Source organism: Hibiscus syriacus, unplaced genomic scaffold (assembly GCF_006381635.1).
Source record: "Hibiscus syriacus cultivar Baekdansim isolate YM2019G1 unplaced genomic scaffold, ASM638163v2 tig00113156_pilon, whole genome shotgun sequence".
Lineage (NCBI taxonomy): Eukaryota > Viridiplantae > Streptophyta > Magnoliopsida > Malvales > Malvaceae > Hibiscus > Hibiscus syriacus.
In genome coordinates, this window is record NW_024063446.1 from 226,755 (window position 1) to 242,199 (window position 15,445).

The 15,445-nt window shown below is 37.3% G+C and overlaps 1 protein-coding gene and 2 pseudogenes across 1 annotated transcript; 1 reads left to right on the plus strand and 2 right to left on the minus strand.

Moving 5' to 3' along the window:
* Window positions 1-969: 969 nt before the first annotated feature.
* On the plus strand, window positions 970-2,067 carry LOC120185935 (metalloendoproteinase 1-MMP-like). The gene has a single exon (XM_039190015.1). The coding sequence runs from the start codon at window positions 982-984 to the stop codon at window positions 2,065-2,067; it is 1,086 nt and encodes a 361-aa protein (XP_039045946.1). The 5' UTR covers window positions 970-981.
* A 906-nt stretch (window positions 2,068-2,973) lies between these two features.
* LOC120185937 lies at window positions 2,974-8,984 on the minus strand (annotated as a pseudogene).
* A 239-nt stretch (window positions 8,985-9,223) lies between these two features.
* On the minus strand, window positions 9,224-13,874 carry LOC120186020 (annotated as a pseudogene).
* Window positions 13,875-15,445: the final 1,571 nt, after the last annotated feature.

The window sequence follows — 15,445 nt, forward strand, 5'->3', positions numbered from 1 at the left end:
CAGTAAAGAGGACAGGAGATGGAGCGGAGTGAGCGAAACGAACATCAACTGTCCTTACAAAGAAAGTCTCGTTGTGGGGTTACGAATTATGTGGGTTGGGAGTGCGGGGTGTAGCTCCCGCGGTACGGTACAAGGTTGATTTTGTAATTATGTACAAGGATTTTCTATTATAAATGAAGATGTAACTTAGACCTAAAATATCATTGAATAAAACTTCTAACGCCGCTTAAACACCGAGGACGTAAGCACATTGTCGAACCTCATAAAATTCTCGTGTTCTTTTATTTTCTTTACTCGTTTTCGTCAACAAAAACTAAAACACAAAAAGAACATGAAAAATTAGAGATTAGAGGGAGAGATGCGTGAGATTCCGCGTGTTTATGGGGAAGTTGATGAACGAGGAAGAAGACAAACGGTTTTTTAAAATATGCCATAATTACGAGGGAAAGTTTAGTTAATGCCAGGGTCAACTTAGTAATATCACTAAAAGCTAATATATCATACATTATGTTAAAATGATTTTTTAATCATTAAACTTTTAAATATTATAAAACAGTTATCAAAATTTTTAAATGATTTTTAAATTTTTTAAATTATTATAAAAGATTCATTAAATTTATTAACATATTATAAAAAGATTATTAAACTTATCAAAATTTATTATTATCTATAAAACTATTTTTAACATTTTGATAAATTTAATGTTTATTTTATATTATTTGAAAGTTGATGACTAAAGTGACTATTTCATCCTAGTTTAATTTATAGTTTATTTACCCTAAAAACTAGTTTGAATTCGATACATAATATATTTATATTAAATGAATTAATTTTATGTTAGTTGTTAATTTTATTGAAGGTAACTATCCTAAAATTTTATTTGTATATATCTTATATAAATATTTTTTTTATAATTAATATATATGTATTGACCGAGAAAAATAAGTTTAAGTTATCTTGACACAACTAACGACCGAAACTATGCAGTTTTCGTTATTTCGTTACGATTTCATCCTCCTCTTGTTCCTTTTCCTCTGTTTTTTCCCACGTGCTTGTTTTCCCGCCAGAATCACACCGGAGCAAATAACTGTCACAACTACCGACGACACACATACGCACAGGGCCGCGTGGTTTAACTTCACTCGCTTTAAGGACGCCGAAAACGGTAGCCACGTCATCTCCGGCATGTCGGAACTCAAGAAATACTTCCAACGTTTCGGGTACCTCTCGGTCCGAAACGAAAGTTTCACTGGCGCTTACGACACCCAATTTGAATCCGCCGTTATCTTGTACCAGAGAAAACTCGGCTTACCGGTCACCGGGAAGCTCGATTCCGACACGACATCGACGATCATAGCGCCGAGGTGCTGCGTCTCCGATTCCTCCCCCGCGAAGATCCATGCAACGAAACACATTGCCTATTTCAACGGAATGCCCAGATGGAACAACGATTCGGTTTCGACGACGACGACCATGACGTTAACCGCCTTCTCCCCTTCGAACATGATAAACTACATAACCTTACCGGAAATCCGAACAGTTTTCAAACGTTCGTTCTCGAGATGGGCTTCGGTGATTCCCATAAACTTCACGGAAGTTCAAGAACACGAGGAAGCCGATATAACAATCGGGTTTTACGGCGGCGACCACGGCGACGGGGCCTTAGGAGTGTTAGCTCATTCATTTGCGCCGGAGAACGGAAGGATTCACTTCGATGAAGATGAAACGTGGGCCGTAGATTTCAAGAAAGCGAAATCTAAGTCGGCTGTTGACTTGGAGTCGGTAGCGACTCACGAGATCGGTCATATTCTAGGGTTGGGTCATAGCTCGGTCCAGGACGCCGTGATGTACCCGAGCTTGAGTCCTCTAAGAAGAAGAAGGGAACTGAAACTTGACGATGTCGAAGGTGTTCAAGCTTTGTATGGGTCGAACCCTAACTTCGAGATCAGCTCTTTGTTAGAATTCGATAATGTTTCTAACAAAGGAACTGGACTTGTCTGTAGATCGTCAAACTGGACTCTTTCTTTGGTAGTGCTACTGTTCTTCATTCTCTTGGTGATAGTTTAGGTTCTATTTTTAGGGTTATTTATGGGTGAAGAAAGAAAAAAAGTTCACACCCAAACAATTTTTTTGAAAACAATTCTTTGGTCCTTTAAGTAAATAAATTTGTAATTTTATTAATTTATTTATTAAATTGAAGATTTTTTTTAAAAATAATACGAGGTGATTATAAGGTATATTTTTTTAATTATTGACAACACCTACACAATTACAAATGGAACTGCTTGAATTAATACCTCTAGAAATAACATCTTCCCTTTGATCACATAAAAATGAGATAGCCTTTGATAAAAAGATAAATCAAATGTTAAATCTTTTCTAACTTTTTATTCAGTTTAATCTCTAAATTTTTTATGTAATCCTGAATTGATTTTCATTTATTTTTAAATTTTATAATTAATCTAATATGAATATTTATAGTATAGTTAATTTAAACGTAATTAACTATTATTTCTTTCGCTATATGATTCTTATTAAGTTAAAATATAAATTTTATAGTTTTTGGTTAAAGATAACATTTAATCATGTTAAAAACACGATTTTTTTCATATCGATAATTATAGTGATTTGGAAGTCTAATAATTTATTGACACAACTGGCAATGTTTAAGATTTTTATCCATTTATTAATTACAAACGGGTCGGTCCAACATTTATTCTTAACAAATACACATGAATTTGATTTGTATTAAACTCATGAATATCAATAAACGCATCAAGTGACCATGGTAAAAGGAGACAATCACAAACCACGCAGCTTCTTTTATCACTCGACATTTTCCATTTCGATCCAACTACAAGCAGTTTCTTTTATTACTCTTTGGTCCCTCGTGAGCTTTCTCATTGCACTCATCTCCCTCCATTTTTGATGGTATACAAAAACGTTAGACATCATTACATAAACATAATTAATTCAATCAACTTTGATTGAAGCGGCATCTCGTTGTGTGACCCAGTCGGGTTCCAAGTCCCTTTGAGTTTTGAGCTGCTCGAACTGCTGGATCTCTTTCGTCAAATCGCCGTTGTGAGCATAACCGGAGATCATAGCATTCCAAGTCACCAAATTCTTTCTCGGTAATGATCGGAACATAGACTCCGCGTTCTTAGCGTGCCCGCATTTGGAGTACATGTCAATGAGAGCACTTCCCACAACAACAGATGTATCCAAACCACGCTTTATTGAAAATGAGAGACCTGCAATTCCGCTTAGGATGATTGAAAATGAGAATTGTCCATTTGAACATCATTGGAGTGCATTTTATTGAAAAACCGGAGAGCATCCCGTGGTCGGTTTCGATTAACATATCCGGTCAGAATCGAAGACCATGTAGCTGAATTTGGACTCAGTGTATCGAGTAAAATACCGATCGCATCATCTATGTTTCCGAACTGAGCAATGCCACTGATCAATTCATTGTAAGATATAGTATCACGGACCGGCATTTCACTCCATACACTAAAGGCTTGCTCAAGGTTTCCATTATTAGCACAGGCCGCTAAAACCGAATTCCACGAAATAATATCCTTATCATCATGCTGTCAAAAACCAAATTGGCGTCGCCCACAGCCCCGCATTTACATACGAATCAATCAAGCAATTCCCAACAACAATTGCACATTCAAAGCCAAACTTCAAAACGCTGGAGTGAATTGACTTGCCTAAATGCAAAAATCCAGCTGACCACAAAACGAGTACTCATTGCAACAAATTTCGGACCTATGAAGCTCAAGAAACAAACCCAAAGCTTTACGGAACTTCCCAGTTTGAACATGCGCATAAATTATAGAGTTCCAAGAAATGACACTCCGTCGAGCATTTCAACAAACAGTTTACCCGCTTCATGTTAGGAAATAAACCGAGTACGAGTAATTTCCCTATAACCAAATTAGTGAGAATGCGAAATAAAAGCGGAAAAATAATACCCAAAATTGATAACGGAGTTCAACCAATTGTGCTTACGTCTCCGGGCTGTTGCAGATCTTTTACTAAGAAAAATTTACAGGTGTTTACACAACACACTTGAGAGAGAACTAGAAGATTTTGGGATGATTTTGAAGCTAAATGAGCTAGGGTATTTATAGTTGAAACTTAAGGGCTAATCTTGTAAATACCATAAATTGCAAAGGACTAAAAAATGCACTTTCCCATTCTTTTTCAAGGCAGCCGGCTGCTAATTCATTAGCAGCCCATGTGCCTTTATAATTTTCAACAATCTCCCACTTGAAGACTGATTTTAATCTGTCTTCAGACCTCGATCGATGCAGCATCATTTCTAGTTTTATTACTCTAGCATGCCAACTGAAGCTGAACACAACTTCAGTTTTTCCGTGGTCACCGTCTTTGTCAACATGTCTGCCGGATTTTGAGCTCCACTGATCTTTTCAAGTTTCAAAATCTCATCTTCCAGAAGAGACCAGATAAAATGATATCGCAATTGTATGTGCTTCGTCCTGAAATGAAAAGACGGATTCTTCGCTAGATGGATAACACTTTGACTGTCGCAATACAAGACATTGTTTTCTTGTTTCTTGCCTAACTCTTCCAAGAAACTTTGGAGCCAGACCATCTCCTTGCTGGCTTCCGTAACAGCGACATATTATGCTTCGGTTGTGGAGAGAGCAACTATCTTCTGTAGTTGAGAAACCCAACTCACTGGGGTTCCTCCTAGAGTATAGACATACCCTGTAGTGCTCCTTCTGATGTCAACATTTCTGGCTAAGTCAGCATCTACATAGCCTGTCAGTATCGTATCTCCACCTTTGAAACAAAGTGCTTTGTTTGTGGTACCTCGCAGATATCTGAGGATCCATTTGACTGTTTCCCAGTGTATTTTGCCTGGATTATTCATGTACCTGCTAACAGCTCTCACTGCTCGAGCAATATCTGGTCTGGTACAAACCATGGCATACATCAGACTTCCAATTGCTGAGGCATATGGCACCTTCACCATGTGTGCACGTTCTTCCTCCGTCTTTGGTGACTATTCTTTGGAGAGTCTGAAATGAAAACCTAAAGGTGTACTTACTGGTTTAGCATCTTGCATGTTGAACCTGGAGAGTACTTTGTTGATGTACTCAGCCTGTGATAACATCAAAGTCCCCGAATTTGTGTCTCTCTTGATCGTCATCCCAAGAATCTGCTTTGCAGCGCCCAGATCTTTCATAGCAAACTGCTTCGACAATTTTTGCTTCAAGTGTATAATCTCTTGCATGTCTGAGCCTGCAACGAGCATGTCATCAACGTACAATAATAAAATAATGAAGCTGTTGTCGAACCTCTTGATGTAGCAACAATGATCTGCTTGTCATCTGGTAAAACCACTGCTACCCATGAAACTATCGAACTTCTTGTACCACTGTCTAGGAGCTTGTTTTAAACCATACAAGCTCTTCTTCAACCTGCATACCAGGTTTTTCTTGCCTGCCTCTATGAAGCCTTCTGGCTGCCTCATATAGATTTCTTCCTCCAAATCACCACGAAGGAAAGCTGTCTTTACATCTAACTGCTCAAGATGTAAATTCTCTGCAGCTACAATTTTCAACATCAGTCTGATTGTAGACAGTTTTACAACTGGAGAGAAAATTTCATTGTAGTCAATACCTTCTTTTTGCTGAAAGCCTTTGACAACCAATCTTGCTTTGTAGAGTTTTCTCCCATCGTGCTCTTCTTTGATCCTGTAAATCCACTTGTTATGGAGCGGTTTCTTGCCTGGTGGTAATTCAGCTAATTCCCACGTCTGATTTGACATAAGCGAGTCCATCTCATCTTTCATGGAAGACTCCCACTTGATTGAATCATCCACCTGTATCGCTTCATCATAGCACTCTGGTCCACCATTGTCAGTCAGCAACAAGTAGTGCAAAGAAGGCGAATACCGTTGGGTTAGTTTAGGAATTCTGGAGGAGCGTCTCAGTTCTGGTGTGCCTGGTTCTTCCTCTTGAACTGCTTCAGGACTGATCTGAACATCATTTCCAGAAATCTCCTCGAACTCAGCAAATTCCTTTGTTTCAGCTTCGGTATTACTTGATTCTGCTGTTGACCTGTCTTTGTACATCACATTTTCATTGAAAATGACGTCTCTGCTTCTGATGATCTTTCGATTTTCGTAGTCCCAAAACCGGTAACCGAACTCATCACCACCGTAACCAACAAAGACGCATTTGTTGGACTTGGCATCAAGTTTACTTCTTTCAGCAGAGTTTATGTGTACATAAGAAATACAACCAAACACTCTTAAGTGTGAAAGGTTTATTTCTTTCTTGCTCCAAGCTTCCTCTGGTATTCCGCCATCCAAAGGAACTGAGGGTACACAGTTGATCAGGTAAGCTGCAGTGTTGATAGCTTCAGCCTATAGAAATTTGGGCAATCCGGCATGTATCCTCATGCTTCTGGCACGTTCATTCAGAGTTCTATTCATGCGCTCTGCTACGCCATTCTGCTGCGGTGTTATGGGAACTGTTGTCTCCATCTTGATCCCATTATTTGCGCAGAAATCTCTGAATCTACTGTCTCTATATTCTCCTCCATTATCAGACCTCAACCGCTTGACTTTCAAACCAGTCTCATTTTCCACCATGGCCTTCCATTTTCTGAAGATATCGAAGACTTCTGATTTCTTCTTCAGAAAATAAACCCACACCTTCCTTGTTGAATCATCGATGAAGGTGACATAATATAGTGAGCCTGCAAGAGATGGAACTGGGGATGGTTCCCATACATCAGTATGAACCAATTCTAACCTTTCTGCCTTGGGTGTCTTGCCAATCTTTGCAAAACTGACTTTCTTTTGTTTGCCAAAGATGCAATCCTCGCATAGTCCGACATCTACATTCTTTAGATCTGGCAGCTTCCCTTTTGACAAAAGTGTCTTCATCCCTTTCTCGCTCATATGGCCAAGCCTTTGGTGCCATAGGTTTGATTTTCCATTAGCATCTGCTGCAGCAATGATATTCTCTAAATTTGAGGTTACATAGAGAGTACCAGTCTTCTTACCACGAGCAATGACGAGTGCTCCTTTGGTAATCTTCCATTCACAGCCTGAAAAAGTTGTGCTATATCCTTCTCCATCAAGCTGTCCTACAGAAATCAGATTTCTTTTGAGGCCATGAATATGTCTTACTCCTTTCAGCGTCCAGGTGGTCTGGTTTGGCAACTTTAGTCGGATGTCTCCTTTTTCGACGATCTTCAAGGTTTCATCATCAACTAGATGAACCTTCCCAAAATCACCACTGACATAGTTCTCCATGATTTCTTGGTACGGGGTGGAGTGGAAAGATGCTCCTGAATCCAAGATCCATGATTCAATCGGACTGTTGACACTTAGAATCATGGCATCACCTGTCTCCTCTGTCACGTTGGTAGATTCCTGTGCACCGGTATCTTTCTTCAGTACTCGGCAATCTCTTTTAAAGTGACCTTTCTTGCCACAATTATAACAGGTAAAATCTTTTTCCTGTTCTTGATTTGCCCATTCTGGATTTTGATCTGCCATGATTTGAATTTCTTTATGAAGTTCTTCCTCTAGACTCCGTGTGCAAGGCTAAGGAGGTTGATGCTTCACCCGATTCTCTCCGTCGAATTTCTTCACTCAATACCAGATCCCGAACATCGTCGAATTTCAATTTGCTGTTTCCCGACGAGCTGCTGACTGCTGTAACAGTAGCATTCCAACTGTTTGGTAGAGATGATAAGAGAATTAAAGCTCGAACTTCATCATCGAATTCAATTTCCACTAAACTCAACTGGGTTGTGATTGTGTTGATTCATTTAGGTGTTGTGCCACCGATGCCCCTTCCGTCATCCGCAAATTGAATAATCCCTCATCAAATGAACTTTGTTTGAGGCTGATGGCTTCTCATACATACTGGAAAGAGCCATCATAAGACCGCCGTGGTCTTTTCCTTTGCTATGTTGAAAGCAACATTGCGGGATAACGTCAGTCGGATAACTCCGAGGGCTTGTCTGTCGAGAAGAGCCCAGTCTTCATTCTTCATGCCCTCTGGTTGCTTTCCTGAAATAGGTTGATATAGATTTTTCTGGTAAAGAAAATCTTCAATCTGCATCTTCCAAAAGCCAAAGTCCGCACCATTAAACTTTTCAATTTTCACCTTCCTTTCGTCTGCAGTCATCGCTCCCACTCGAATCTGGCTTCGTTTGGATCGTTTCTGACAATTTCTGCGAACCGCCGTGTATTAGAACACCTCCGTCTACAAACTCGTATCGCCGACTGAATTTCACTATTCACGAAATTCACTATTCATATGAATAGTGATGAATAGTAACCTCGCAGAAAATTGACAAAATTCACAACCAAAAGCTCTGATTACCAGTTGTTAGAAAATAAACCGAGTACGAGTAATTTCCCTATAACCAGATTAGTGAGAATGCGAAATAAAAGCGGAAAAAAATACCCGAAATTGATAACGGAGTTCAGCCAATTGTACTTACGTCTCCGGGCTACTGTAGATCTTTTACTAAGAGAAAATTTACAGGTGTTTACACAACACACTTGAGAGAGAACTAGAAGATTTTAAGATGATTTTGAAACTAAATGAGCTAGGGTATTTATAGTTGAAACTTAATGGCTAATCTTGTAAATACCATAAATTGCAAATGACTAAAAAATGCACTTTCCCATTTTTTTTCAAGGCAGCTAGCTGCTAATTCATTAGCAGCCCATGTGTCTTTAAAATTTTCAACACTTCACATAGAGAGTCGATTCGCCAATAATACCTCATCAAAGCGTTAGAAACAAACGCATTGGTGGCGACAAACCCAGATTTTAAAACGTAGTAATGAAGCTGTGAGCAGTAAGAGTCAAGACCCAGATCAGTCGAGACCCGAACCAAGTGAACTAGGGAGTAGTCGTCTGGTTTAATGCCGGAGTGGAGCATCTTGGAAGCCTCGTGTAACGTAAGGTCCATGTCGGTGGTGATTTGATAAGAGATTATATGATTGCTGCTGTTGTTTTAGCTGGTAAGGGTAGTTATTGACTCTCCCCAAGAGTGTTCTTCTCATAGCTTTGAATTTATGGCTTGGAAATATTAACAATCTTTTGGATGCTCCAAACCATTTGAATATATCCAACTAATAGAAACATATCCAAAAAAAGAAAAGCACTTTATGATGAAGACATTTTCATACTGTTTCTGATTTAAAAAACTCAAGCAAATGCTGCTGTTTTACACTCAAGCCTATGTTTTGAGTCTAGGGATTTACTAGTACAATGCTCATTATGGTGTCATAAAAGAGGAATTTAAATTATGAGTTAAAAAAAAACACGAATTAAAAAGAGAATTTATTTGCAGTGCCAACTACAATAAACCAATTTCGTCCGGACAAAATGGAGCCGGTCGATATTATGCAGGCACAAAATCGCATTATCGGCGAGAGTTTTCGATTGGGGAGCCAGGACCTCGATTGCAGCTCTTTGCGAGAACTTAGTCTTTTCTTTCTAATTGGTTAATGTAGCAGCAAGGCAGTTTTTCATCCCCATCTGATAACGGCAGAACCCCAAGTTAGACCTGCACCGAAACCTGAAGCCGCAATCGTGTGGCCTGGCTTCACCTTCCCGTTTCGAACAGCTTCGTCCAATGCCAAAGGAATGGATGCAGCACTTGTATTGCCATAATTAGCCAGATTTGATATGACCTTTTCCGGTGGGAATTCTAGACGTGTTGCAACTGCATCGATAATCCTCTGGTTTGCCTGCATTAAACAAATTCTAGTTAGATTTTTCTGGTCTCTAAATCAAAGGAAGATATTATTCAGAATACTGTCCTCGGCTATCATATATGTGAACCAGTAGGCCACAGTTTATCGAAATTCCAATCGCTATGGCTTTATTTGTCACGGTTCATGGCATGATCAACATTTATATTTTCCCAACTGTAATGAAGGACAAATCTTGGCACCAGTAATATTGGAGTGTTCGGGGACCCGGTTAGGCCAGCAGGCCAAGTAAATGGCACGACATTTTAATGAAAGTAAAATGTATACCATCTTTGTACATCTAAATGATATATATATATATATATACCTGATGGAGCAGTAACCAGTCAACGTCCGATGCTTTGAGGTCTGCTTTTTCCAAGGCAGACTCAATTGATTGCGGCACACATCGGACAGCAAAGCGAAAGACTTCTTTACCATTCATCTGTACGCAGGTATAAGAGGACCTTTTTGGAGGGAATTCTAATGCCGAACCATTAGAACCCAACAGATCATTGATTTCGTTGTCATTTATGGGGGCACCGAGATGTCTGAAACATCGTGCGACAGCTCAGTCAAATTGCTCAAAAGAAGCAATATAATATTTAAAAAAAATCCGCAAAAAGAGAAGCACATACCTTGCACCTTCACCATCACTATGCAAATCAAAGCTTAATAAACCATCCTCCTCAGAATCACAGACCTGCAGAATCGTTTGTATCTGGATCAGTGAATGATATCACATTCCATAGCAGAAGAGATGTACATGGTAACTATTTCTTCGGAAGAAACCATTTACCGAATCTCATAGAGCTTAATAAATAAGCTAACTTGAGAAAGAGTGAACTGATAAAAACTCGACATTGCCTCGTATAGACAAGAGTGGACTTATAAAAAGATGGTATTAGTGTGTTACCTGAACTACGACAGCACCAGCAGCATCCCCAAAGAGAATGCATGTTCCTCTGTCGGCCCAATCAACAAATCGAGAAAGAACATCAGCTCCAATTACTAAACATTACGCAAGCCACCTCCTGTAATTCACAAAGGTAAAAGTTTTATTCCAAACCACATTAACGGCTTGGTTTAAGAGTTCGATAAAGTGAACAAATTCATTACCCGAAGCAAGAAGCTGAGAACAGACCCAGCACAAATCCACTACATGCCGCAGTAATATCATGCGCTAGTTGAGATTTTGTGCAGCCGAGCTCTCTTGGACCTTACGACATAAATAAGGTTGCCAAAACACAAAAATTAGTGATCCGTAAAGCATACACAACCACTGTCTAAATAAGCACGTAGCAGCATCAAGACCCACATACAAAACTGAAGACAAGTGAAGCTCATGGAAAATCAACATCTTCTTGAATTATGCTAACCAAACAGTTATCTAAAGACTCCAAACCAAACCATGTTCTAAAAGTGGTATTTTCAGCAACACTTGATAAAATCAGCTACAACGTTCATGAAAATCACTAGAACATCAGTTACTTCCCTCTCAAAGGGAATGCCTAAACATAAAATCAAAATCTCAGGTCAAATCCCTATTCTTCAACCATAATTCATGTATGTTACTAAGTTTGTAATCTTCATGTAGTTATACTACTTCGCATGAGTTCCCACCACACAAAAAATTCACGGAAACCCCTAATGAAACCCAAAAAGGTGAACCAAAAGAAGTTTTGAGACCAATATAGAATCTACTAATATCAACAAATTTTCTCGAATACAGTGAAGCACAAAGCATGCATGCAGTACTCAAGTTCTTATAATACAAAAAACGTATGATCATATGTGGTAATCAAAACAAACAAGTTTGTGAAGATAAATCCGAGACATCTCACTTTTCAATTCTCTCTTTATGTTCAGAATATTTAGAAGCAGTCTTAAAAAAATGCATATAATAGAAGCATGCAATAGTAGATTTTAGACATCTAGATGTAGCTCAGAGAGAGAACAAATCATAAAAATTGCTATTTTATTAAAGCATCCTTAAAAGATTCCATGATTAATATTGACCCGTTCCTCCATACCTTGGGAGCATCACCGAAAATATCTTCCGGAGTAGATGTGCACATCAGGATCAGGTCGAGATCATCAGGTTCAACATCTGCCATTTTAAGGGCTTTCCTTGCCGCTTCAACCGCCAGGTTTCTTAAACTTTCCTTTCCTGTAAGAGCAACATTTAATTGTTATTTCCTCCACAAAGATACAAGGATGGCAAATAAAAGAGAGAAAATGTAAGCTTCAATGTTTCGTAAAAAAGAAAAATATGCCACAAGCTTTAAGCTAGGGATTTTTATCACATCAATGGAAGTTTGATACAAGTAGGAAATGCCGACAAAAGATAATATTCTACAATTGCACTGTTATGCATTAGACTATGTTCCAACCTGAAATAACCCGTCGGTTACGTATTCCAGTGCGGACAGATATCCATTCATCAGAAGTATCGACAATTTTTGCAAGATCATCATTGGAAACTGAAAGAGATGGCACCGCTGATCCACAACCAACTAGCTTGCAGCCTTTACTGACAAGCCTGTATTTTCCAGCAGTAAAATTGGAAAGTAGAACGTACATCAGGAAAATCATCATCTTTCGATGTTAAACAAGTATGAAAAAAAAATAAAGTGAACCAGCATCTCAATTCTGAAAGCCGGACTAGATTTGAAGCACACAATAAATACCACTACAGGTGTAATCGTTTGACACGATAAATTAGGAAATTTCAATGTCAAAGGGGATTGCAATGTAAGCATTTTACTTCAACTTAACCCCAAAGTCCTGCAAGGCTTCTCCATCGCCATTATAAGAGAAACAAAATGCTTCTAGTGTGAAACTATCGACGGGTCAGGCTCAGAATGAGATTTCTTTATACATATGGCGGAAACTCAAAACGACTAGTGATTTCCTCTATTCCTATTTCATAACCAGAGCAAATTTTACTATATCATATATAGACATGGATAACAACATACATTATTTCAGTATCAAGCTCGATACGATAAGTTGTTCTTGATCTGCCACATGCAGTATCCTAAGCTGATGATTATTTCGAAGTACCATTCTTAAGTTGGATGCCGAGTTTCATTAATAGTTAATTCAGCTAAGAACACTTAGAGCATAGAAATGTAAACATCTTGCTCACACCGAGTTTAATAGATACATGCAGAGCTGCCTTGCATACACTAGGTGGATTTGCAATTTCAGCTCATCAATAATTTTCGAGCCAGGATTATAATCCACCTAACGCAAGCATCACAGTTTCTGAGCAACACAACCAAATGAGAACCTAAACTCTGCAATTTAAACTCCCCCATGGATCTCCAGATGCACATGCATGTGCTTCTCGCTAGTGTGCAGGAACCATTAACCCTTGAACTTCACAACAACTACAACATGCAAACCACAAAACCCCAATAAAATTAAAACTCAATAATTTATCAATTTTATTGTGTATAACAAATATATTTGGGAAATCAAAACCGAACCAATAATCATACCTAAATCAATACCCAAAAGCCAAATTAAACGCAAATAATCAACCAAACTAGAATTAAATAAGAACCATATAAGCACGAGAAATTTACTTGGGTACTCGAGATTGAGAAGGGGAAACATGCGTCCCAGCACCTACAACGCCACTTGAGCACACTACCCTCCTAAAGATTCCTTCAGAGAAGCAAAACCCAGATCGAGAAACGCCTGTTGAAGGCTGAAGCTTTCTCCTCAGGGTCGGAGCCGAAGGTGTTAAAAAACCCGATGCATTGGCCATTTACACACCTAAAGAAACCCAACTTCACAACAGAAAAAGCTAAAAATATAGCTGGAAAATGAACGGTAGAGAGAGGGAAAGGCAAAGCTTTGAAACCTCGTATGAACAAAAGGAAGAAAGCAATGATCTTTTGGACGCAATAGGAAGAGAAACTCAAACAAATAAAATTTCGGGAATCAATTAAGCAAAAATAGAGTGAAGCAGAGGATTCAGTTGGGGTTTGTTTCTAGGTGAAGATCTTTGGAAGGTCCGAATAGTGAAAGAAAAAATAAAGTAGGGATTTTGGCAACCAAATATGAGGAAACTCCAATGGGTAGCCTTGTATTTTTGTACCTATAAAATGAGTTTGGTTAACGAAATAAAACATTACACAGAAATAAAAAATTATCAGGAATATAATTATTAGATATATTATATTTTATATTTGATTGGTTTAACAAGGATAAAAGATTATCGTGTTTGATTAAAGGAATAAAATATTATTAAAATGTATATTTTATCAAATTATCCTTATTATATATTTATTTTTTAACAAGTTGAATTTTATTATAATTAATTTAAATTTTAATTTTAATTTATAAAATTTATATAATTTTTTTATAAAATTGAAAAGATAAATACGTTTAATGAAAGAATAAAATTTTATTTTAATTCCTGAACTTCATATAAAATTATAATTATGAATTTTTTTTATAAATCTAAAATAGTTTAAGGATAAATTTATAATTTAACCTTCGTGAAATTTTTATTATTCAACGACAGAATAAGGATAATTTTTTTAAAAAAAATTAAGGGCATTTTAATCCAAAACGTCGATAATCCAACAACACCTAAGGAAATGGAGATAATCACATTCTCGGTAATATACTCCAAAAAATCACTGTTACTAATAAAAAATTAACATAAATAAGATTACCGGCCCATCAAATGAGAGAATAAGGATTTCTTTCCTTTGATAATAGGATATTACGTGAACCAAACGGGGCTTAAAAGTCATTTGTCAGTCATGCAAAGTGCTTCACCATGACCCCAAGATTTTTACGATTCAATTCAAGTTGACTGTTCTTTGCTGGGCTGGAAACAGTTTCAAGGCACGTGGCAAATACCCATTTGTTGATGGTTCGTTATTTTCAAGGTTCAGTTTGCATAGGATCAAGAGTTCAAATCCAAGTTTATCTGCTTGAATTCTTGTTAGGCTAAATTACAAATTTAATCACCTAACTTTACTCTTTTGTCACTAACATTTAAAAGTTTTCAATTTCTTCGATAAACTTAATACATTATGTTTTTTTGTCACTAGCTTTACTTCCTCTCCTATTTTGGTCACTCAGCCGTTAATAAAGTTCAGTTACCAAATTTGCAATTTACCCTTTTTGTTATTAGCTTTTGTATTATTAAAAATTAAAAAATTTAATTTTAAAATATTAATTAATTCAATTTTTTATTTTTTTTATTAAGCTAAGTTGATTATAAAGTAATACATGTTTTAAGTATTCTCAACCATTTGACAATGAACGTTCTATCACTTTACTACAGCCGCTGGTGCTCGAACACGTGACCTATAAGAATAACAACGATTCTTTTAATCACTGAGGTAAGTTGGTTCATGCAGATTTTTATACCTTTTAATTTAAAATTAATGGATTCAAAATGATCAAAATGAATAATATGAACTAACATCTATAATTTATATACAAATTAATAATAAAATATGGTATAAAAATTTAACTGATATCGTTTGAATGAATCTCAAATTTTTAAATTTTGAACAGTATAAGGACCTGTGATTGATTTTGATAGTATAGATTATTTTGTTTCAATTGAACTCCGATAATTTAGAGGAAAAAAAATCTAATTTACACCTAATTCATATTTAATCAATTATTTAACTCTTTT

What these genes read in the sequence shown, in the direction of transcription:
- LOC120185935 (XM_039190015.1), top strand. Translation starts at nt 982, where the DNA reads ATGCAGTTTTCGTTATTTCGTTACGATTTCATCCTCCTCTTGTTCCTT.